The 25,348-nt window shown below is 45.1% G+C and overlaps 1 protein-coding gene across 17 annotated transcripts in view; it reads right to left on the reverse strand.

The window, feature by feature from the left end:
• Positions 1-25,348, reverse strand: part of MYT1L (myelin transcription factor 1 like) — a 729,735-nt gene that overhangs the window by 190,211 nt on the left and 514,176 nt on the right. For all 17 annotated transcript variants that reach the window (XM_073568131.1, XM_073568128.1, XM_073568134.1 and 14 more), the window contains one exon: positions 4,012-4,337. In XM_073568131.1, coding sequence (XP_073424232.1) covers positions 4,012-4,337 — 326 coding nt within the window. The remainder of the gene's footprint in view (positions 1-4,011; positions 4,338-25,348) is intronic.

Below are 25,348 nucleotides of genomic sequence, written 5' to 3' on the forward strand. Positions count from 1 at the left end.
CAACCCCTAGGTTTAATATTTTGTGGAATAACCCTTGTTTGCAATTACAGCTAATAATCGTCTTTTATAAGACCTGATCAGGCCGGCACAGGTCTCTGGAGTTATCTTGGCCCACTCCTCCATGCAGATCTTCTCCAAGTTATCTAGGTTCTTTGGGTGTCTCATGTGGACTTTAATCTTGAGTTCCTTCCACAAGTTTTCAATTGGGTTAAGGTCAGGAGACTGACTAGGCCACTCCAACACCTTGATTTTTTGCCTCTTGAACCAGGCCTTGGTTTTGTTGGCTGTGTGCTTTCGGTCGTTGTCTTGTTGGAAGATGAAATGACGACCCATCTTAAGATCCTTGATGGAGGAGCGGAGGTTCTTGTCCAAAATCTCCAGGTAGGACCTTGCTATCCATCTTCCCATGGATGCGGACCAGATGGCCAGGCCCCTTGGCTGAGAAACAGCCCCACAGCATGATGCTGCCACCACCATGCTTGACTGTAGGGATGGTATTCTTGGGGTCGTATGCAGTGCCATCCAGTCTCCAAACGTCACGTGTGTGGTTGGCACCAAAGATCTCGATCTTGGTCTCATCAGACCAGAGAACCTTGAGCCAGTCTGTCTCAGAGTCCTCCAAGTGATCATGAGCAAACTGTAGACGAGCCTTGACATGACGCTTTGAAAGTAAAGGTACCTTACGGGCTCGTCTGGAACGGAGACCATTGCGGTGGAGTACGTTACTTATGGTATTGACTGAAACCAATGTCCCCACTGCCATGAGATCTTCCCGGAGCTCCTTCCTTGTTGTCCTTGGGTTAGCCTTGACTCTTCGGACAAGCCTGGCCTCGGCACGGGAGGAAACTTTCAAAGGCTGTCCAGGCCGTGGAAGGCTAACAGTAGTTCCATAAGCCTTCCACTTCCGGATGATGCTCCCAACAGTGGAGACAGGTAGGCCCAACTCCTTGGAAAGGGTTTTGTACCCCTTGCCAGCCTTGTGACCCTCCACGATCTTGTCTCTGATGGCCTTGGAATGCCCCTTTGTCTTTCCCATGTTGACCATGTATGAGTGCTGTTCACAAGTTTGGGGAGGGTCTTAAATAGTCAGAAAAGGCTGGAAAAAGAGATAATTAATCCAAACATGTGAAGCTCATTGTTCTTTGTGCATGAAATACTTCTTAATACTTTAGGGGAACCAAACAGAATTCTGGTGGTTTGAGGGGTTCAATAATAAATGACCCTCTGAATAAACTTTTCACAATTTAAAAAAAAATTAAACAAAGAAATAACATTCTTTTTTGCTGCAGTGCATTTCACACTTCCAGGCTGATCTACAGTCCAAATGTCACAATGCCAAGTTAATTCCGAATGTGTAAACCTGCTAAATCTGCAGGGGGTTGAATACTACTTGTAGGCACTGTATGTGCACACAGATGCAAATGTGAAACCAGCCTTAGTTCTTTTAAAGGCAGGTCCAGAAATCCTTTCATGGTCAGTCTTTTCATCCATTAGTGAGAAATCAGCATTTGAAATGATATACAAATGAGGTTGATGAATGATTTTTAGATCTGAAGCCTCGGTCACTCCAGCTCTATTCCCCACCCATTAGTACTTCATCCTGCTTTACTGATGGCTCCTGTGCCTGAAGTTACACAACATAGAGGATGTCAGTGAAGCAGGAGCTGGGCGAAGAATAGAGCTGTAGTGAGAGAGGCTTCAGTTCTACTATAGCCCTTTAGCATCATTTACATATCAATTCAAACACTGTTTTCTCTGTGACGGAGGGATGGACGGACCATGTAAAGGTATTGCTGAACTAATTGATCTACACGTGCATATAAATAGTTTGGTGAGTGAAACCCTGCTGACACATTCCATTTATAGAGAGTTTTTTGAGTGCAGAATAAAGCTAGGATAGAGAACATGATTCTAATATAGGGTCACGTCTTGGACTTCTTACTATGGTTTTGATAAAATCATTGTTTTATCTGCAGCCACTCTGCTAGTCTTCTCAATTATCATCTCAATATTTATGAGCTGTGGCTATCCCCCCCCTCAATTCAATGGGAACTTTCTAGCTATGCACAGTGTAAGCAGAAAACTGTCAATCAATGCAGAAGATGAAAGATGTTACATAGATCTACTCGTTGAGAAGACTAGCAGAGCTGCAGCACACTAAAAACATGTTTTTTCTGTCATAATTACAGCAAAAAGTCTAGTAAATGACACTGGAATCAAGATCTGTGTCCTTATTTTATGCTGCCCTTAGATTAATAAACCTAAACTTGGTGACTCTTTAAAGTGGTCGTCCACTTCTTCATTAATTTTAATAACTATTTAAGTATTTCAGGCTCTCACTTGTAAGTACAGCCTTCCCCCATAGATTGAAAAGCTCTACTGTTGTAAAATGGGCCCTTATGAAGAATCATGTGACTAGACCAGGCCAAAAGCCAAAATGAGACTGAAGGACCTATCTGGTCACCTGCTCCTCCATCATGAGAGCAGGAGCGCTGTGCAGTCGGTCTGGAAGGCTGAGCTAAGAAGGACAGGAGGAGAACCTGTAAAATCCACATATTAGTAAGTGCCCTTAAATCATCTTCTCAATACATTTGTTAAAATAAAGATAAAGTGGATAGTCGTTTTAAATGTATGGGAGGAGTTCATGAACATTAGTGATTTATAAGGTAATCCTAGAATGCACTGGAGTACATTGCGCCTACATCAATTTACAAAATATTTTACACTGATTTCTGATGTCAGTTTCCCCCCATAAGTTCTGCCTAAAAGTAGCAGAGAGGCAAAAAAGTTACTTGTTTTTATGCAAAAGAAATGTACACCAAATTGACCAACTTTTATACTTCACTGTTCTAGAGCACAATCCATGATAAATTACTTCAATATCTATGTAGGGAATTGCAGCTCTACTCCATAAAAGAAGAATCTCTGCTATCAGAGTACATAAAAAAAATGAACCCGCATAGAAAAGCTGACCTAAAATTCATAGAAAAATTTGAACATCTGGAAACAGCAGGTAGATTTTATTATTAAAATTTATCCCAAAAGATCTTTTGGTCTACAATAATATATATACAGGGTGGGCCATGTATATGGATACACCTAAATAAAATGGGAATGGTTGGTGATATCAACTTCCTGTTTTTGGCACAAAAGTTTCCCCCCTCCCATATACTAATGTGCCACAAACAGGAAGTTGATATCACCAACCATTCCAATTTTATTTAGGTATGTCCATATACATGGCCCACCCTGTATATATATATATATATATATATATATATATATCTCAATAATGGCTTCTCTTAAAATCTATGAGGACCGAGCAATACCATGAGGCCTACTATTTGAAATAGACATGACCTAAAAAGAATCTGTCAAAAGCATCCAGGATTTGCCCTTATTTTTTTCTCGCTCCTCCCCTGAGTATTCTGTTTTGTTGCTTTTATTTTATACCCATGTAGCTCCAAAGATATGGGCCTTTTTATTAAGTGCTAATTTTGCTGGTCTTTACTGAGGGGGCGTGGCTCACTGGGTAATAACACAGAGCAGTTTAAGGACACGCCCTAGAGGACCCTGTATGCAACGCCCCATCGCAAAGACCATAAAAATTAGTACTAAATAAAAATATCCATAATTCTGGAACCATTTAGCAGATTTAAAAAAAAAAACCCTGTATAATCAGAGTAGTAGCGGAAATAAAATAAAAGCAAAAATTGTCCCTTCTTTACTTAGCATCATGTCCTCTTTAAAGTCATAGCTTTAAATTGATGGTTTTCCAGTAGAAATGAGCGTACTAGAGTCATATTCATTTCAAGTCTCTTCAAGATTATAGTAATGTAGCAAAGCTATGAAGACTAGAAAAACACAGTATGTAGATAATTGTAGATATGGTGTCCCTTATGTTACTATTTTGACTATTAGAAGAACGCACTGAATAGTTGGTTGAATGGTTAGGTTTTAGTGATGCCCCCAAAAGACAAGTAAATAGCACCTGAAAGACCAAATTATTACCTTGTTCATCATCATATTCGTCGTCATACTCCTCCTCATCATCCTCTTCTATTTCTTCTCCTTCCTCTTCCTCTTCGTCTTCTTCTATTTCATCGTCGTCATCCCTATCTAACTCCTCATCGTCTTCATCCTCCTGGTCTTCGTTATCATCGGAATATTCTTCTTCCTCTTCCTTCTCATCCATTTCCTCGGTGCCGTCTGTTTCATAGCACTCGTCTACCGAGGAGTTGTCAGTTTTTGAGGAGTAAGGTTTTCTTTTTGGTGAAGGTTCTAAAGGCTTGTTTTCTTGGGTTTTCCTTTTCTTGGCCAAAGGACAGCCGTAAACACTACAATACAGATCAGATCGTAATAATTAGTATGTGCCTTCTACGTTTCAGTAATATATTCTAGCATTGCCTGTACACCTTCTTAATCTTATTCTGTGTATCACAGTTTATTATAGTCTATCATACATTTATTTAGAAGTTTTGAGCTGCAAAATGTAATTTACAAACATTTCCGGAATAAAATACACATTACACACATGACTTATATAAAACTCAGTTTTGGATATTTTTGCCTAGGGCGCACTAGAAATACAGAGATTCACCCACACATATTTGTCTGAGTTAGTTACTTCTGGTCCAACATGTTTGACATAGATCCTTCATCCCGTGTCTGGGTCACGCAGTTACTGTATTTGTCTAGTTCTGGTTTACAGTTCTCTTTCCATTTTGGAGCTGTATTATATTTACTATGCAATGAATATTGTGTTAATGTAGTATTTCTGCTGTCCAAAATCATCTAGATATCTCCAGTCTCTGCAGACGGGTACCATAAAAGTCATGAAGCTTAGATGCACGCATATAAACATGCACACTAAAACACACACACACACATAAAACACATTGATAGTCTATACACACACACAGAAAATATAAAGAAATTTGCCCTCCTGGTCTTTGAAGGGCACCATGTTTTTGTGTCTAGTTGTTTTAGGGTAGACAGTAACATAAAGGATGCCTTATTTGCAAATGTTTGCAAACTACAGTTGTGCTCAAAAGTATAAATACCCCTGCTGAATTTTTGCTTTCTTGGCCTTTTTTCAAGAAAGCAATGAATAGAACTAAGCAAAGTGCTGTTGCTTAGTTCTATTCCTCCTATTCTGTAGATGTCATTTTTGCTTTTCTTGCTCATATGTAGAATCTTGCATTTATCACTGTTAAATACCATACTATTTGTGTCAAGTTCTGTGCATTTCTGGATAGGATATTCAAGATGCTGACAATTCCGCTCTCCTCCAAAATCAGGCAAGGGAATGACAAAGTTCAGAAGAGTTGCATACTTTATTCAGGGCTATAAAACTACACGTTTTGTGGATGTCCTGTCCACTTCCTCAGGTACATAGATTGGCTATGTACCTAAGGAAATGGACAAGATGTCCATGAAATGCGTAGTTTTATAGCCCTGAATAAAGTATACAACTCTTCTGAACTTTGTGATTCTCTTGCCTGATTTTGGAGGAGCGCGGAATTGTCGGCATCTTGAATATCCTATCCAGAATTTCTTGAAGATCCTTCGAGGGTCCGGTCCATCTGCTGCTCTCCGATCATACTTACTGTATGTGTTGTGCATGCTCACAATGTGTAAAGGTGAGAATTTTACCTTACAGTAAACTAATTGTTAATTTGGTAACTGCGCTATTGCTCCCCTCTCTTTACCATTTCAAGTTCTGTGCATGTTATCAGGCCAAAATCACCCGGGTATGCAAACTTTTAATCAGGATAATTTGGATGTTTTGGGTTGTCATTACGATTTAAAAGAGAAAACACAGTAGTTTGACAATAAATGGCTTCACTCAACCACTAACCATGGGTGGAGAAAAAGTTTTGGTGTTATCATTCATATTCTCTGAAAAAAGGCCAAGAAGGCCAAAATTCTGCCATGGTATGTAAACTTTTGAGCACAACTGTATATATTTAACTGTGCAAAAATATGAGCAAGAATACGGTATGTTCCCTTTTGCTTGAAGTATACCTACAGTTTTGCTCTCCTGTGTGATCAAACCTTCTGAACTCAACAGCCTCATACTACATACGTCTAAGAGGCTACTGAGTTTCCGTACCATGAAACTAGGACATGTGAAAAATTGATGTTGGTAATGTAGGGATTAGTGATGAGCGAACATGCTCATCGCCCGAGTATTTCTATACTCGCGGTACTCGGCGAGCACCGAGCATTTCCGGGATTATTTGGCAGGAGCTCGGGTCTCCACCCTGCAATTTTGGCACTTTTTAGAACGCCAATCAACATGCAGGGATTGTCTGCCATGCACTGTAATGCCACAGCCATCTTTGTTGTGGTATTACAGTGATTGGCTAGCCGCACAGTGTCATCAGGTCTATAAGAAACCTGCCGCTGCCCTGCTCGTCACTTCTGGAATCAGACAGTGTAGGGAGAGCTGCTACTGAGATAGGGACAGATTTGTGCTTTATTAGTTAATGTGGGTATACCATCATAGAATCCACAAATCCAACTAAACCAACAGTCCAACTAAGGACTAATTACGGAGTATATAGATTGCAGTGCTAGGTAGGCAGGGAGTTTATGTGCGTATATACACATGAGTGCAAGGCATGCAGGCACTGTATGTGGGTATATAGATATCATTGCATACATCAAAAGGGTGCATTACTGTCTGCTGCTGCTGCTGTCTATTACATATACACCTAGCTCCAAGTATCAGTGGCTAGGAATAATTTTTTTGGGCACCTTAATTCTGAATATTTTATTCCAAAGCAATCCAGACCCCTTTTTTTTCCTCCATTTGCTTGTTGACACTGCAGACTACAGCCAGATCCTTTTAATACTACAGCAAGAAAATCCAGCTATTTTAGATGGCTTTGCCCATCCCAGGCATCACATCTGAGTGTGCAGAAAATGTTGTCATTTTTTTGTGGTACGGTAGTATTTTTTGGAGTGTCTTATAAAAATTTTTGACACCATTTTGCTGACAAAAAATATTTAAGTGCCAAAAAATATTTAGCTACCAAAGAAATATTTAGCTGGCCAAAAAATATTTAGCTGCCCAAAAAATATTTAGCTACAGTTCATATATTTAACAATGTGTTTTGTCCGTCACACGCATCGCATATGATTGCTCCAAAGAATTTTTTTGTAGTGTCATAGCCTACTTATTGACACAATTTTGGTGGCCAAAAAAAAAAAAAAAATCCAGGCCACATATTTAAAAGTGTGCTATCTCCGTCAGATGCCTGATCTATCTGTGGCCTAGAAATTGTGGCGTTTCAGGGCTACATTCCACTGTATTTGCTGTCTGTGACCCCATTTCTATACACTATTTTGGTGTACCAAACTTAAAAATACAGTCCACATATTGAATAGTCTGGTATCTCTGACAAACGCCAGATCTATCTGTGGACTACAAATTGTGGCATTTCAGGCCTACATTCTACTGCTTTTGCTGTGCCTTACCCTAGTTATTAATATAAACCTAGAACTCAACTTAGAGGTTTTTGCAAGGAGGTTTATTGTAGTACACGAAAAAAGACGTTCAGTTATGAGGAGAATAATCTCTCTAAGGTAATGAGCTTGTCAGAATATAGGAGAGGGGCAAACGTGCCTCCAGATGCGGTGGACACATTGACCGAAATGTCTTTTTTCTTGTACTACAATAAACCTCCTTGCAAATACCTTTAAGTTGAGTGGTAGGTTTATATTTGTTGCTTTAACGGTTTGGGAACCCTACCTTAGCACAATCTTGAGTTGTGCTCACGGTGTTCTTTCTTTACCCTAGTTATTCACACCAGGTTGATACCCCCCCAAATTTTTTACCTACAGTCCAGATAATTTAAAGTGTGGTTTTCCCGCACATGGATCACATACAAGTTCGCTACGAATTCAGCCATTTGTAGTGAACGTGCAAAATATTGTAGTCCATTTAAATTGGGCAAGGGACGGGGAATTGCATGTGATGGTGATGGTGCATACAGATGCCGAGGCCGTGGGCAAGCTGAAATTGTGGCACAACAAACACCCACATCTTCTCGCCCGCCCTTCATGACCAAATTACTAGGGGCCTGCAGCAGGACATCACTATCGAAACCAGAGCTGTTATGGATGAGTCACCGAAGGAGGAAAAAACAAAAATAATAGCTAAGTCCAGAAAACCAGAGAAGTTGGAAGCTATCAGATTGCAGACCCCTGAACCTATCCACAACAACTAGCAGTAGCCGTGGGGGGTTCCTACGGTGCCCTAGACCCTTCGATCACAGCCAGAGAACTAAATTAGCCTAAAGACAGAAAGGGGAAATCTAAACTGCCCCAGAGCAGACCCCAAAGCAATAGGCAGCCCCCAACATATAATGACTGTGAAGCAAGATGAAAAATACTAACACAGATAGAAAGATAGGTTGAGCAAATGATGGGGCCCAAGCTAACTAAATAGGACAGGATAGAAAAGCTGCTGTCTGCAATCCGCAAAAACCCTATCCAAAAATGAACCAACAGACTGATAGGAAAAACAGACCCTGAAGTCGCTAGGCTTCAAAAAGACTATATCAGCACTCAGGTATATTCTGAAGACAGAGCCAGAGATCAACAGATCAGAGACAAAAATGGAATTCAGCTCACCCCCGGCCGGGGATGGCTGAACTCCAAAAAACAAAGCAAACAAAACCAGAACTAAAGTGTACAAAAGGCAGAGCAAAACTTAGCTTTGTGAAGCAGAAATCAGACTGGTCTCCAAGAATCCAGCAGGAAATAACCAGCAAGGCAGCAGGGCGTCGGCTGCCTTATATCCAGTCATCAGTTCCTGTGACCCAGTCATCATCTACCTGCTCAGCTGTTTGGTAATCAGCCTCACTACCTTCCTTTGCCAGAAGAGGGAGTTCATCAGACCTCACTGGTGAAGGGAAAAATGAACTCACAATACAGAGCAGTGTGAAACGGTTGTTTATTGGGTAGCGGATAATGTTTCTGGTCAGTTTGCCATCACCACAACTTCCACCCTCTCTTCCACATGGTCAAGTCTGAGTAGCTGTGAGTCTGGACCCCATATTCCTCACCCTGATCCTCCTTCCTCCCACCATGCCAAGTGCCCAGAGACAACTGATCCCATACTTGGACACTCCGAAGAGTTGTTCACTTTTCCATTTATAGATTCGGGCCTCTTGCCCGGTCCACTTGAAGCGGGGCAAGATGAGATCGCATAAAGCAATGCCCAAATATTTTATCAGCCACGGTCACACAAAAGCAAGGGTGGGAATGTGTCACAAGAGGTGGACAATGATAAAACACAATTGCCAGCAAGTCAGGAGGAGGACCAGGGTGCGGAAGTGGAATCCGAGGTGGTGAATTATATAGTAACTGACCCAACCTGACAGGAGGACATGCAAAGCAAGGACAGCAGCACACAGGGGGGACGGAGGCATAGCACCCCAACAGGCAGGAAGAAGCAGTGTGTTGGCCGCAGACAGAAGGCAGGCAACCGTTCCTCGTAACACCAGCATGATGGAAGTTGGCAGTACAACTGTTAGGTCTTTCCGAGTCTGGTTATTTATTAAAGACTCTGCCAATAACCCCAAAAAGGCCATTTGCACCACCTGCCATGCCTGCATCAGCAGGGGTAGCAAAACTAACAGCCTGACCACCACCAGCATGATCAGGCACATGGCAGCAAAGCACCCGACTTTGTGATCGGAACCCCAGGCTCCAGGAAGAGTGTCTGTGGGTGAAAACACTGTTTCTTCCACTGTTGTGCATGCAAGCCAATCCCCTGCTGTATGCGAAGATGCCTCCTGCCCTGCACCTGTCATTGCCCACACTCAGCTACCACCATCATCAAGCACGCCCACGTCCTTGTCCCAGCGCAGCCTTCAGTTGTCCATACTCCAGTCATTGGAACGCAAGCGTAAATACGCAGCCAATGCCCCATAGGCCACAGTACTAAATTCAAACATATTTCATCTGCTTGCGGTTGAAATGTTGCCTTTTAGGCTTGTGGAGACAGAAGCTTTCCGCAACCTGATAGCGACGGCCGTCCCAAGGTACTTGGTCCCCAGACGCCACTATTTCTAATGGTGTGCCATCCCTGCATTACACAAGCATGTGTCCCTCAACATTACTTGTGCCCTGAACAATGCTGTTACTGGGAAAGTCCACCTAACCACAGACACGTGGACAAGTGCTTCTGAGCAGGGACGCTACATCTCGCTGATGGCTCACTGGTTTAACATAGTGGAAGTTGGGACCCAGATGGTCCTTAGAATGGAACACGTACTCCCGACACCAAGGATTGCGGGCCCTACATCAATCAGGGTTGCGCCCACAGTCTACAGCTCCTGCACCTCCTCCTCCTCCTTTTCAGACGCCATCTCCAAATGAGCACATCAGTCACAAGCTGGAAGCATTGCAGCACTGCCTCAGTCAAGCGTCAACAGGCTGTGCTAAAGCTAATCTGCATAGGTGACAAACTGCACAATGCTGAAGAGTTGTGGACAGATCTGAAAGAGCAGGCAGATGTGTGGCTGACACCTCTGAACCTACAGTCAGGCCTGGTCATGTGTGACAATTGCCGGAACCTGGTCGCGGCCCTAAGGTACGGCGAGTTCACACACGTACCATGCCTGACACATGTGCTTAACTTCATTGCTCAATATTTTCTCAAAAGCTACTCAGAGCTGCCGGATCTGCTTGTGAAAGTACGCCACCCGTGTGTCCATTTTTGAAAGTCAGCTGCAGCTTCTGGCTCACCGACTGGTGTGATGTCCCCAAGCGTTGGAACTCTACACTTCATATGTTGGAAAGGATTTGTGAGCAGAAGAAGGCAGTTGTTGACTCCCAGCATCAACAAGGCCATTGTTATTCAGGTCAGACTCCACAATTAAGACCTCAGGAGTGAACATGGATGTTAAACATATGCACCATCCTCCAAAACTTTGAGGAATTCATCAAGATGGTGAGCACCATAATTAGCATCACCATCCTGCTTCTCTGCATTCTGAAAAGCTCTCTGCTCACAATGGAAGAGGATGCATTGCGGATAGAGCATGAGGACATGGAGCAAGGAAGCATACAGGGTAAATACACACAGCGCAGCCTCATGTCATCCCAACATGGATTGGTTTACAATGAGGAAGAGGAGGAGGAGGAGGAACAGGATGTTCTTTCATGCGTTATAGATGGTACTACAAGCACAACTGTCATACTGTCTGTTCAGCGTGAATGGCGTGAGGACAGGGAGGAGGAGGACACCATGGTCAGTCATCCTGTTGGTGAGGACACGGAAGGCTTGCCTGTTACCAGTCTGGGCCACATGGCTGACTTTATGTTGCGCTGCCTTTACCGTGAACTTCGCATTATGAAAATTTACGGTGACACTCATTACTGGTTGGTGACACTTCTTGACCCGTCCAAAAATTTTAAAAAATATGTACCCAACAGGGGGAAATGTTTTTCAGCCCACACATTTAATGTATGGGCATTCCAAGTAAAGGAGACCCACTCCTTTATAATGGGAACATTTTTTTATGAGGCCTTCCTCCACGTCTCTTTCAAGGAGCATTGGAGTGCCTCCTAATTTTTGGCCGGCCTTGCATTCAATACGTAGGCAAACACTATAGAAGACCCACTTCCTATTCATGTGAACATTGTTTTCAGGAGGCCCACTTCTACATCTGTTCCAAGGGTTATTGTGATGCATGTAACTTTGGTGCAGGGCACGCCTTGCATTCAATACATAGGCAAATACTATGGGAGACACACTTTCTTCTAATGGGAACATTTGTGTCATGACTCTGAGGCCCTCAAGTACGTCATTTTAAAGGCTTATTGGGGTGCATGTAACTTTGTGGCATGGCAGGTCTTGCATTCAATGCATAGGTTAACAGTATGGCAGTACCACATGAAAAATAATGGGAACTTTGGTTTCATGTGGTCATCTAGTATGTTTGTTCCAAGGGTTATTGGGGTGCGTGTAACTTTGGAGCAATGCAGCCCTTGCATTCAATGCATTTGCAAACACTATGGGGGCATTCCATGATTAAGCCCTCTTAGGGTGAAACGCGTAGGAAATTGCTCCCTTCATACGCCTCTTTATGTCGTTTTTACCTGATGGTAAGAAGATTTTATATTCTCAATAAAGCAATTATTATTTTATCTCCTGGAGACGCTGGAAAAATCCTTCTTTATTTTGTGCATGCACTATACACCTGGGTCAGGGTGTTTCCGTGCGTCGGAGGTGTGATAACGAGTGAAGAGGGGTGAGCTGAATACTTCTTGTTTGAACACTATGGGGGATCCACTTTCTTATAATGGGAACATTGTTTCAGGAGGCCCTCCTGTGCATCTCGTGAAAGGGGTATCGGGGTGCGTCCTAATTTTTGGCAGCCCAGCCACTCAATGCATAGATAATAACAGTATAGGAGACCCACTGTTTTATAATGGCCCTTTAAGAATAGTAATGCCGACTGATGCCCCTATAAAAATAGGCTTTGTGATTTTAAGAGTCACTCCTTCATAAATGAAACAAGATGTGTCTGATGATGTGTCAAACACCACATGGCCAGCTAAGGTTGTTAAATGCTACAATGACATTTCCCAGTAAATGCATTAGGATTGGTTGAAAGCAATGGTAACGCTGAAAATGCATCAAAAACGCTAAGTGTGAACATAGCCCAAGTGGTGGAGAAGCATTTTTTGGGGGGGTTATTTCTTTTGCCTTACATACAAATTATTACCCTGGAAAGGATGTCCCTTAACATATTTCCCTGTAAAATCCATGTTGGTTTCGTCTTTGTATGTTTTACTGTGCGCCTGGAAAAGTGACGTCACGCTCTGACAACATTGGTCACAGCAGTGACCTAAGAGTCAGAAATGCTTCCAAGGGTGTTCCCCATGATGTTCCCATGTCATTTGTGCACTGTCCCCATACATTTCTGACTTTTTGACACCCTAGAAAAACCTCTGGGGGGTCGCAGCAAAAAAGCTTGGATTTCCCATAGACTAACATTGGGCTCGTTGCTCGGGTCGAGTACCCGAGTATTCCAATTTACTCGACCTGAGCAATGAGCACCCAAGCATTTTAGTGCTCGCTTATCACTTGTAGGTGTCACCATCCATCTTTGGATCTGTGTCAGTTTGGGCTGCTCTGATATAAACTTTTTTCCTTTCAGGCCATCGGGGGTTAATATCAGTTTTTGCCCCTGGTGTCCGCTGGTGTTACTAAATGTTTAGTTAGTCTGCTGGTGGAGACCACTCCCACCTTCCTATATAAGGTCACCTGGTACACCAGCTGACTGTTGGTAATACAGGTCCTTTGGAAACCAACCATTCTAAAGAGAGGAGTTATCTGGAGCAGTGGTGTTAGCAGCTTATCGGGTACAGTGGCCATACAGCTGAAAGCGGTGTTCGGGTGCCTTACTCTGCTGTCTGGTGCATGACAGCAGAGGAAGCTAAATGCTGTTTGTTTTTCCCTGTCTGTTATTTTTCCTTGGTGTTTTGTTAGTACAGTGGTGGGACCAGTGTCTGCACTTGCCAGTTCCCTAGTAAGGGATAGGTGCAGGGCAAGTGAGGGACCAAGGTATCCTGGTCGGCGACAGGTTGAAAGAACCTGTATAGGGAATGTCAGGAGAGTTCAGGGCAGTTCCTTAGGAGAGTGCAGGATGTGTCCATTTTCCCGGCCCCTATTGCAATTGTAATTGTGTCCCCTTGTTTGTCTTTGTTGGTTTTGTGACCGATCGTCGGGTCGCGTCACGCAGGGCCAGTCTCATATCCTGACAGAAGGGATGTTCAAACTCTGATGCCAGTTCCACCCAGGAAAGACTTCAAAACTGGTGATTTTGCTTAAACCCAGTTCATATTTCAGCTCAAGATATCCCTAAATTGATTCTGAATTTTTTTTTTTTACATCCAAGGCAAATTTAGGCAAATTCAGCTTCAAGACTCTGAAATATCACACCACACCAGATACATAAATCGCATGGAAGTAACAATCTTCAAGTAATAAAAAATAGTGGACCCATCAAGGTTTACTTTTCGGGTGATCAGTGAGGAAAGCATAAGTGTACAATTTCCATTTTTTCATGTACACTCCCTGACAGAAGCTATGTCGCTTATCTATGTTATATAAATAAAAGCTTATAACTAGAGTTGAGCGACTTTTGTTTTTTTAGGGTCGAGTTTCGTTTCGTGAAACCCGACTTTTCCAAAAGTCGGGTCGAGCAAAGATCGTCCGATTATAGGGAAAAGTCGGGGTCGTCCCGAAACACGAAACCCAATGTAAGTCAATGGGGAATAAAAGTCGGCAGTGAGAGGAGGACAGGAAACACACCTACAGTGCCCATTTGAATGCCAAAAGCATCAATTCTTCTTACTTAAGCTTGTCAACCTTAATTAACTTCATAATACAAGTTACGCACTGAAAAATGGGGGTTATTTGGCTACAGACTGTGGGGGGGAGGGCTGGCTCCAGGTTTTCATGTGCCCTGGGTGAAAGAGCGCCCCTTTAACACATACCACAACTCATCATGCTCCGATACGGCAGAGAAATAGTGGTATTATACAATGAAAAATACTTCACTTTTTACATCTCATGACGAGGCCCATCTATTTCTCCATACAGAATCATTGGTCCCATATAATGTTTGAAACAGTATATGATGAGCTCCACATAATGCTACAGTATATGTTGGTCCCCATGGATGAAGCTCCACTGTCATATGGGCCCAAATAATGCTCCAAACATAATGGGCCCCATTTCTAATGCTCTAGTGTATAATGGCCCCTGTAAATGCTGCTCCAGTGTCTGATGTCCACCTTTGGAATGTTCCAGTGTATGGTGGGCCCCATCTATCATTCTCCAGAGTATAGTGCTCCCCAAAAAATTGCTGTCCCAACATTGAAAACAATCAAATAAGTCTCCTCGCTAGGGAATCCCTGTACTTGTCTGGACTCCTCGTCGTCCCCATCTTCCATCTCACTGCACAGTATTTCAACTTTGCAAGTGCTGTGATCCTGAGCAAGCAGGGGGGGCCCACTCGTTGGCGACGGCACTGGCACAGGGCCCCTGATAGTACGGTGGTGTGTCTGATGGCGGGTGGGCCGAACCTGCACTTTCATCTGCAGCTTCCTCTTTGTCACCGTGTAAGATGGAACTGTATATGGGAAGGGTAACATGAGTTTCATCAGGGTCAGATTCAGGTCGTGTAGCGTGCGAGGGGAATGTAGTGGTCTGGGTCAATGTACCAGCAGATTCATCGAGCAGTGGCTGGGCATCAGTTCACTTGTGTCGCCCCCAGGAGTACGGTCACCACAGTGGCATTACCTTCTTCCTAGGGAGTGTGATGTCATGCTTGGGAGCAACGAACGATCTCTCTAGCAGGTTAACTGATTGGGCGGCGTTATTCCCACGAGTCATGACCCTCCAAACAGCGTTCATGAAGGCAAAGTGTTTGTTTTACGTGGGCAGTATGGTTGCAAAGCTGAACCTTAAAGGAATGTCCAGAAGGGCACCACCAGGAGTGGAGCCTACAGTTAAATTCGACTCCACCTGGGAAACCTCAACCATGCCAGCTACAGAACAGATGCACACATTGCAAGCTTAATTCCGTTAACGAACGAGACTCCGTCATGCCCCGCTGTCCGAGTCCGGCTTACTAGAGGGACACGTGAGGCTCTGGCACATGAGATTGGCCAATAACTGGTGTGTCATGCCCTTACATGTCCGTGGCTGCATGTGCGCTACACTGAAAAGGCCAGTGTTTGTCGCTTACAGGTGCAGATAACCCGCTGAACAACTTTAGTGATGGGGATCACTGATTACAATTATTACCCGCGAACAATGATTTCCCAGTAAGTGCAGGTCAACCGCAGTTCCGGGATTAGGCCTAACCGTCATTCCTGAAAAAATGAAAAACTTATGTGTGCAAACCACAGGTGCTGTAGCTTGCTTAACAGCTCGCCAGCCGTTCTCACGCCCAGTATGGATTACACGTGATTGCACAAAGGTGAGAAAGGGTACCGTATCCCCAGATAACATGTATGGATAGCGTACACATTCAAAATATATGTCTATACATCAGGAGGCAGGCTCAGACGGTGTTAGGCCCAGTATGGATTGCACGTGATTGCACAAAGGTTAGAAAGGGTACCGTATCCCCGGATAACATGTATGGATAGCGTACACATTCAAAATATATGTCTATACATCAGGAGGCAGGCTCAGACGGTGTTAGTCCCAGTATGGATTGCACGTGATTGCACAAAGGTTAGAAAGGGTACCGTATCCCCAGATAACATGTATGGATAGCGTACACATTCAAAATATATGTCTATACATCAGGAGGCAGGCTCAGACGGTGTTAGGCCCAGTATGGATTGCACGTGATTGCACAAAGGTTAGAAAGGGTACCGTTTCCCCGGATAACATGTATGGATACCGTACACATTCAAAATATATGTCTATACATCAGGAGGCAGGCTCAGACGGTGTTAGGCCCAGTATGGATTGCACGTGATTGCACAAAGGTTAGAAAGGGTACCGTATCCCCGGATAACATGTATGGATAGCGTACACATTCAAAATATATGTCTATACATCAGGAGGCAGGCTCAGATGGTGTTAGGCCCAGTATGGATTGCACGTGATTGCACAAAGGTTAGAAAGGGTACCGTATCCCTGGATAACATGTATGGATAGCGTACACATTCAAAATATATGTCTATACATCAGGAGGCAGGCTCAGACGGTGTTAGGCCCAGTATGGATTGCACGTGATTGCACAAAGGTTAGAAAGGGTACCGTATCCCCAGATAACATGTATGGATAGCGTACACATTCAAAATATATGTCTATACATCAGGAGGCAGGCTCAGACGGTGTTAGGCCCAGTATGGATTGCACGTGATTGCACAAAGGTTAGAAAGGGTACCGTTTCCCCGGATAACATGTATGGATAGCGTACACATTCAAAATATATGTCTATACATCAGGAGGCAGGCTCAGACGGTGTCAGGCACAGTATGGATTTGACGGCCCAGACTACACAGCGGAGGAGCAGGGAGAGGTAAAGATTGCAAATGCTGGGGCCCTGCCCAAGCAAGGGGGGCCCACTCGTGGGCGTCGGTACTGGCACTGGGCCCCTCAAAGTACGGCGGTGTGTCTGACGGCGGGTGTGCACCACCACCGTCAGAGACACTTGATTGCACTATGAAGGACCCTGTGCCAGTGCCCGCGCCCAAGAGTCGGCCTACCCACCTGTCCAGGGCAACGGCACTCGCACGGTGTCGTGCGCTAGGTGGTGACCCCGGCCATGGGGGGGGAGGCAGCACAGTTAGGGAGTTTTAGAAAGTGGCATATGTTGATGTTGGACATTCAGCTGATGCAAAAGGTGAAATAGGTCAAGTCCCAGGAAGAGGTGGACCAAAGCAAGCCATTTTTCTGTCACCCTATGTGTCATCAGGGGAAGGTGGGACAAAATCCTTGGAAACCCATGCGTGGTTCATTTTAATGAAGGTTAGATCATCCACATTTTGGGTTGACAGACGGGTCCTTTTGTCTGTCAGGATTGATCCAGCTGCACTGAAGACTCTTTCCGATAGCACACTTGCAGCTGGGCAAGCGAGCTCCTGTAAGGCATAATGTGCCAATTCAGGCCAGGTGTCCAGTTTAGCGGCCCAATAGTCAAAGGGGAATGACCTGTGTGGGAGAACATCGATATGGGAGGAAAAGTAGTTTGTAACCATAGTTGACAACTGCTGTCTCCTGTCACTTTCCATCGATGCAGTATTACCAGTTGTGTGAGCGGTACTTGAAAAATCAGTCCACAACATTGTCATGAAACCCCTGTCTCCAACGCCACTTCTGCTGTGTGCACCACGAACACCTCTGCCAAGCTGCCCCCTGCCCGTACGGCTCGTGTGAGAACCATCACCGCTGCTGTGTGCTGGGAATGCCTCAAGCAACCGATTTACCAGAGTTGCTTGTTTATTAGCCAATATTAGGTCAAGGTTCTCCTGTGGCATGATGTTTTGTAATTTGCCTTTATAGCGTGGATCCAGGATGCTGGCCAACCAGTAGTCGTCATCGTTCATCATTTTGGCAATGCGGGGGTCCCTTTTTAGGATCTGCAAGGCATAATCTGACATGTGGGCCAATGTTCCCGGTGTCAATGATGCACTGCGAGTGCTGGTTGGAGGAGCACTTTCTGGCAAATCCACATCCCTCCAGTCACGCACAAACCCTGTACCATACCTTGCCACGCCAACATTTTCACTTGCCCCACGAGATGCATCCTCCTCCCCTAAGTAATCATCCCCATCATCCTCCTCCTCCTCCTCTTCTTCCTCCACCTCGTCCAGGAGAGGTCCCTGAGCAGACAATGGCTGAATGTCATCAAGGATTCCCTCCTCCTCTTCCTCCTCATCAACATTGGCTGAAGAAGCCTGCTCCTTAAGGTGCGTCATAGTTTGCATGAGCAGACGCATAAGTGGGATGCTCATGCTTAGGATGGCGTCGTCTGCACTTACCAGCCGTGTGCATTCCTCAAAACACTGAAGGACTTTACAGAGGTCTTTCAGCTTCGACCACTGCACACCGGTCAACTCCATGTCTGCTCTCAAAGTGCCTGGCCGTGTATCCTCCCACAAATGCATTATGGCCTGCCTCTGCTCGCACAGCCGCTCCACCATGTGCAGGGTGGAGTTCCACCTTGTTGCAATGTCGATAATGAGGCGGTGGTTGGGAAGGTGGAGCAATCGCTGCAGCTTCTGCATACGAACGGAGTGTACAGGCGACCGGCGGATGTGCGCGCACAGTCTTCGCACCTTCTGGAGCAGGGCTGTTAACTCCGGATAATTTTTGAGGAAGCACTGCACCACCAGGTTCAAGGTGTGAGCCAAGCAAGGTATGTGGCTGAGTTTTGAAAGGGCTATGGCTGCCACAAAATTACACCCGTTATCACTAACTACCTTGCCTGCCTCAAGATGTACACTGCCCAGCCATGACTCAGTTTGTCGCTGAAAGTACTCGGCCAGCACCTCGGCGGTGTGTCTGTCGCCCAAACACATCATCTGCAACACTGCCTGCTGACGCTTTCCACTAACTGCTCGATAGGGGGACACCTCGTGTGCAACAGTGGCAGCTGCAGATGGAGTGCTCGTACGACTGCGCTCTGTGGACGAGCTTTCGCTTCTGGAGGAGGAGGAGGAGGAGGAGGGTCGAACGCCTACAGCCAACCGTTTCCTATACCGTGGGCTAGGCAGCACTGTCCCACCACCGCTGTCCCCTGTGGACCCTGCATCCACCACATTAACCCAGTGCGCAGTGATGGACACGTAACGGCCCTGGCCATGCCGACTGGACCATGCATCAGTTGTGAGGTGCACCTTTCCGCTCACTGACTGCTTGAGTGCACGGACAATGCGGTCTTTCACATGATGGTGGAGGGCTGGGATGGCTTTGCGAGAGAAGAAGTGGCGACTGGGTAGGTCATAGCGTGGTACTGCATAGGCCATGAGTTCGTGGAAAGCTGCGCTTTCCACCAACCGAAAGGGCATTATCTCAAACGAGATTAGTTTGGCAATGTGGGCGTTCAAACCCAGTGTACGCGGATGAGAGACTGAGGACTTTCTTGACCTACTCATAGTGTCTGGGAGGGTGAACTGGACTTGAGAGCTGCATATGGTGGAAGTAGCGGTGGACAGGGAGGACTGAGAGAGGGTTGATGATGGTGATGGAGTTGGTGTTCTTTCTGATGGCCTAGAATCAGTCTTTCGTTGATATAACAGTGGGATTCCCTGACTGCTGTGGCCTTGCAACGACACCTCAACATTTGCTGCTGTGCTAACCGGTGGGCTTACAGTGGGGGAAACAATGTAGCGTTGCTGACTACCTTGGTTGTGATCAGTTGCACATGTGGCACTTGAGGTTTGGTGTTGTGTCCACGCTTGCAAGTGCATGCTGGTTAAATGTCTAAGCATGCAACTGGTATTCAAATTTTTCAGATTTTTCCCTCGGCTAAAGGTCTTTGCGCACTTCTTACAGATAACCTTGGCCTGATCATGAGGATTTTGTTCAAAAAAGTGCCACACTGCACTCTTCCTACTTTGGCAGACATTTTGCGGCCTAGCACACTGTGATCTTTTGACCCTCTGGACAAGCTGTCCAGCAACTCTTTTGATGTTTGGAACCTGTCTTTGGAGTGCTCCGGGCCTGCCAGATAACAGCTGTTGCGATGTCGATGTCTGCTGTGGATGCTCCTCATCTGAGCTATTGGAAGCAGCACCCTCTTCCCCCAATGGATGCCAATCTGGGTCAACAACTGGGTCATCCATCACCTCCTCTTCTATGTCATGTGCACCTTCCTCTGTGTCACCGTGTATGGTGGCATAGTGTGCGGGAAGGGGCACCTGAGTCTCATCAGGGTCAGAATCTGGCTCTGTACACTGCGAGGACAATGTAGTGCTCTGAGTGAATGTACCAGCAGAATCATCCATCAGCGGCTGTGCATCAGTGCACTCCATGTCAGATTTATCTTGGCCTGCGTAATTCACCATTTCACTTGATAATCCAGGCATGGTATGTGAAAACGGCTCCATGGAGTAATCAGTAGTATGGCCTGCGTCATCCTTCAATCTTGGTTGGGGTGAAGGACACAAGGAAAGGTGTGGTTCATGAACATGAGCCTCCAATGACGACTCAGTGCTTTTACTTTTTACAACTGAAGAAGAGGAGGCGATAGAGCTGGAGGCTGAGTCAGCAATGTAAGACAAAACTTTTTCCTGATGCTCTGGCTTTAAAAGCGGTTTGCCAACTCCTAGAAAACTAAGCGTTCGAGGCCTTATGTAGCCAGACGATGACGCAGGCTCAACACCTCCTGCATTCGGTCGTATTTTGCTCTTGCCACTACCATCAGATCCACCACCAACACCATCATTACCAGCTGCCAACCCCCGCCCAATTCCACGGCCTCTTCCACCAGCCTTCCTCATTTTTGGTAGAAATGTAGACAAAATCCAACAAACTATATAGTAATGTAAAACAAGGTACAAGGTGTCTATAGGACAGGGGAGATTTTGAATTTCTGCAGACACTTGTGGACACTGGACACTTTTGGATTGTGTGAGGCCCACTGAATATCTGAGCGCTCTGTCACAGGCTCAATGGAACAGCTGTGACCAAAGTGACTAGAGGATAAGGGAGATTTTGAATTTCTGCACACACTTGTGGACACTGGACACTTTTGGATTGTGTGAGGCCCACTGAATATCTGAGCGCTCTGTCACAGGCTCGATGGCACAGCTGTGACCAAAGTGACTAGAGGATAAGGGAGATTTTGAATTTCAGCAGACACTTGTGGACACTGGACACTTTTGGATTGTGTGAGGCCCAATGAATATCTGAGCGCTATGTGACAGGCTCGATGGCACAGCTGTGACAAAAGTGACGAGAGGATAAGGGAGATTTTGAATTTCTGCAGACACTTGTGGACACTGGACACTTTTGGATTGTTTGAGGCCCACTGATATCTGAGCGCTATGTCACAGGCTCGATGGCACAGCTGTGACAAAAGTGACTAGAGGATAAGTGAGATTTTGAATTTTAGCAGACACTTGTGGACACTGGACACTTTTGGATTGTGTGAGGCCCAATGAATATCTGAGCGCTATGTGACAGGCTCGATGGCACAGCTGTGACAAAAGTGACGAGAGGATAAGGGAGATTTTGAATTTCTGCAGACACTTGTGGACACGGGACACTTTTGGATTGTGTGAGGCCCACTGATATCTGAGCTCTATGTGACTAGGCTCGATGGCACAGCTGTGACCAAAGTGACTAGAGGATAAGGGAGATTTTGAATTTCAGCAGACACTTGTGGACACTGGACACTTTTGGATTGTGTGAGGCCCACTGACATCTGAGCGCTATGTCACAGGCTCGATGGCACAGCTGTGACAAAAGTGACGAGAGGATAAGGGAGATTTTGAATTTCAGCAGACACTTGTGGACACTGGACACTTTTGGATTGTGTGAGGCCCACTGATATCTGAGCGCTATGTCACAGGCTCGATGGCACAGCTCTGACAAAAGTGACTAGAGGATAAGGGAGATTTTGAATTTCTGCAGACACTTGTGGACACTGGACACTTTTGGATTGTGTGAGGCCCACTGATATCTGAGCGCTATGTGACAGGCTCGATGGCACAGCTGTGACCAAAGTGACTAGAGGATAAGTGAGATTTTGAATTTCAGCAGACACTTGTGGACACTGGACACTTTTGGATTGTGTGAGGCCCACTGATATCTGAGCGCTATGTCACAGGCTCGATGGCACAGCTGTGACAAAAGTGACTAGAGGATAAGGGAGATTTTGAATTTCAGCAGACACTTGTGGACACTGGACACTTTTGGATTGTGTGAGGCCCACTGATATCTGAGCACTATGTCACAGGCTCGATGGCACAGCTGTGACAAAAGTGACTAGAGGATAAGGGAGATTTTGAATTTCAGCAGACACTTGTGGACACTGGACACTTTTGGATTGTGTGAGGCCCAATGAATATCTGAGCGCTATGTGACAGGCTCGATGGCACAGCTGTGACAAAAGTGACGAGAGGATAAGGGAGATTTTGAATTTCTGCAGACACTTGTGGACACTGGACACTTTTGGATTGTGTGAGGCCCACTGATATCTGAGCGCTATGTCACAGGCTCGATGGCACAGCTGTGACAAAAGTGACTAGAGGATAAGGGAGATTTTGAATTTCAGCAGACACTTGTGGACACTGGACACTTTTGGATTGTGTGAGGCCCAATGAATATCTGAGCGCTATGTGACAGGCTCGATGGCACAGCTGTGACCAAAGTGACTAGAGGATAAGTGAGATTTTGAATTTCAGCAGACACTTGTGGACACTGGACACTTTTGGATTGTGTGAGGCCCACTGATATCTGAGCGCTATGTCACAGGCTCGATGGCACAGCTGTGACAAAAGTGACTAGAGGATAAGGGAGATTTTGAATTTCAGCAGACACTTGTGGACACTGGACACTTTTGGATTGTGTGAGGCCCACTGAATATCTGAGCGCTCTGTCACAGGCTCGATGGCACAGCTGTAACCAAAGTGACTAGAAGATAAAGGAGATTTTGAATTTCTGCACACACTTGTGGACACTGGACACTTATGGATTGTGTGAGGCCCACTGAATATCACAGCGCTATGTCACAGGCAGAAATTGGCTAGTGTATCACAAACTACAAGGTGTATGTAGAATTGGGCAGAATAGGAATCTCCCTAGAGTGCAGGTCTGTAAGAACGGAACATGTCCTCGTTTTATTCTCACAGAGTGACACACTGATAGCTTCACTGTGGCTGTGATAATAGCCGTTACACGGTACTGTGTGAGGAGCGTACACCGCTGTATGGTGTGAAAAAATGCACGCTCAGTACCTCAGCAGGACAAAAAAAAAAAATTGGGATTGCTTTTAAAAAAGCAGTTTGCGGAGCAGTGGGTAAACAGCAATGCAGGAATGTCAGGAAGCCTTAGAAGGCAGCCCAACAACCAACACCACTGATACACCACTATATAGCCTCCCCTTGCACTGCACACACAGTGACTGATGTGTTGTACAGGCAAAATCGCTAGCAGCAGAAGCAGTTTTTTTTTCTTCTCAGCAGGACAAAAAAAAAAATTGGGATTGCTTTTAAAAAAGCAGTTTGCGGAGCAGTGGGTAAACAGCAATGCAGGAATGTCAGGAAGCCTTAGAAGGCAGCCCAACAACCAACACCACTGATACACCACTATATAGCCTCCCCTTGCACTGCACACACAGTGACTGGTGTGTTGTACAGGCAAAATCGCTAGCAGCAGAAGCAGTTTTTGGTGTCTTCTTCCCTGCCTAACGCTCTCCCTACAAAATCATCATCAGCAGCAGCTCTCCCTATTCTGAGATCAGCATGAGTAACATGGCGGTCGGCGTGCACGCCCTTTTATACCCCCTGTGACGCCCCCCAAAGCAAGCCAATCACTTGCATGCCCTTCTGAAAGATGGTGGTGACCCGTGCCTATGTCATCACGTTGCCCACAGTGGCCGTGGATCCTGATTGGCTGAAAAAAGCGCAAAACAAACTTTTGAAACGCGACTTTGCGCGTAAGTCGCCGACCTCGTGGCCGATCTCATCCTAGGGTCGGGTTTCGTTTCATGAAACCCGACTTTGCCAAAAGTCGGCGACTTTTGAAAATTTTCGACCCGTTTCGCTCAACTCTACTTATAACCTGACGTTAAATTCATCCATTGGTTGTATAAATTATTCTTTTGAAAGCTGAAACCCTCCGAAATGTGGTTTAGGTTAAGAAAATAAATTGGCATCAATGCAGAAATATTGATCATTTAATGGACACAGAATGGTCAGATTTTGGCAAGACAAAAGTTTTGTCGCCCACAAAAAATAATGTGATATTTAAACAAATAACTTAACTTAAAATACAAATATATGTTGCATAACATTGGTGAACGAAGTTATGGTGCTATTAGAGTCATATTTAATATTTTGTGTGACTTCCACGAGCTTGAAGGACTGCATCCATGCGGTTCAACAATGATTCATACAATTTATTAATGAAGTCATCAGGAATAGCAAAGAATGCAGTCTTACATGCCTCCCAGAGTTCATCTAGATTCTTTGGTTTTGTCTTCCAAGCTTCCTCTTTCATACTACCCCAAACATGCTCAATGATGTTCACCATGTCTGGTGACTGGGCTGGCCAGTCCTGGAGCACTTTCATCTTTTTTACCTGGAGGAACTTTGTTGTAGAGATGGATGTATGAGATGGAGCACCATCCTGCTGCAGAATTTGACCCCTTTTATGAATTGGAATATAAGAGGTAGCTAATACTTCTTGATATTTTAGGCTATTGATATTGCCTTCCACCTTGCAAATGTTTCGCACACTCCCATACTGAATGTAACCCCAGACCATGATCTTTCCACCACCAAATTTAACTGTTTAACTGTATTTTGAATCCATACGGGCTCCAGTAGGTCTCCTGCAGTATTTGCGGCGGCTGTGGTGTAATTTTACTGAAGATTCATTAGAGAAATCCACCTTCTGCCACATTTCCAGCGTCCAGCAGCGTTTAGAAGGCTGTGGGACTTTGCAAATGTCACACTGCTTTTTATTTGCCTTTTGTTTAGTGCTGGCTTCTGGGCACTGATTCGACCATGGAGGCCATTTCGAGACAGAATCCTTCAAACTGTTCTAGTTGACACAGGGACTTGAGGTGACCAGGCCTGTTGGAGCTCTGCTGCACTGGAAGAGGGGCTTGCTTTGGATTTT

This window comes from Dendrobates tinctorius, unplaced genomic scaffold (assembly GCF_039654945.1).
Source record: "Dendrobates tinctorius isolate UK_male_01 unplaced genomic scaffold, ASM3965494v1 ptg000021l, whole genome shotgun sequence".
Taxonomy (NCBI): domain Eukaryota; kingdom Metazoa; phylum Chordata; class Amphibia; order Anura; family Dendrobatidae; genus Dendrobates; species Dendrobates tinctorius.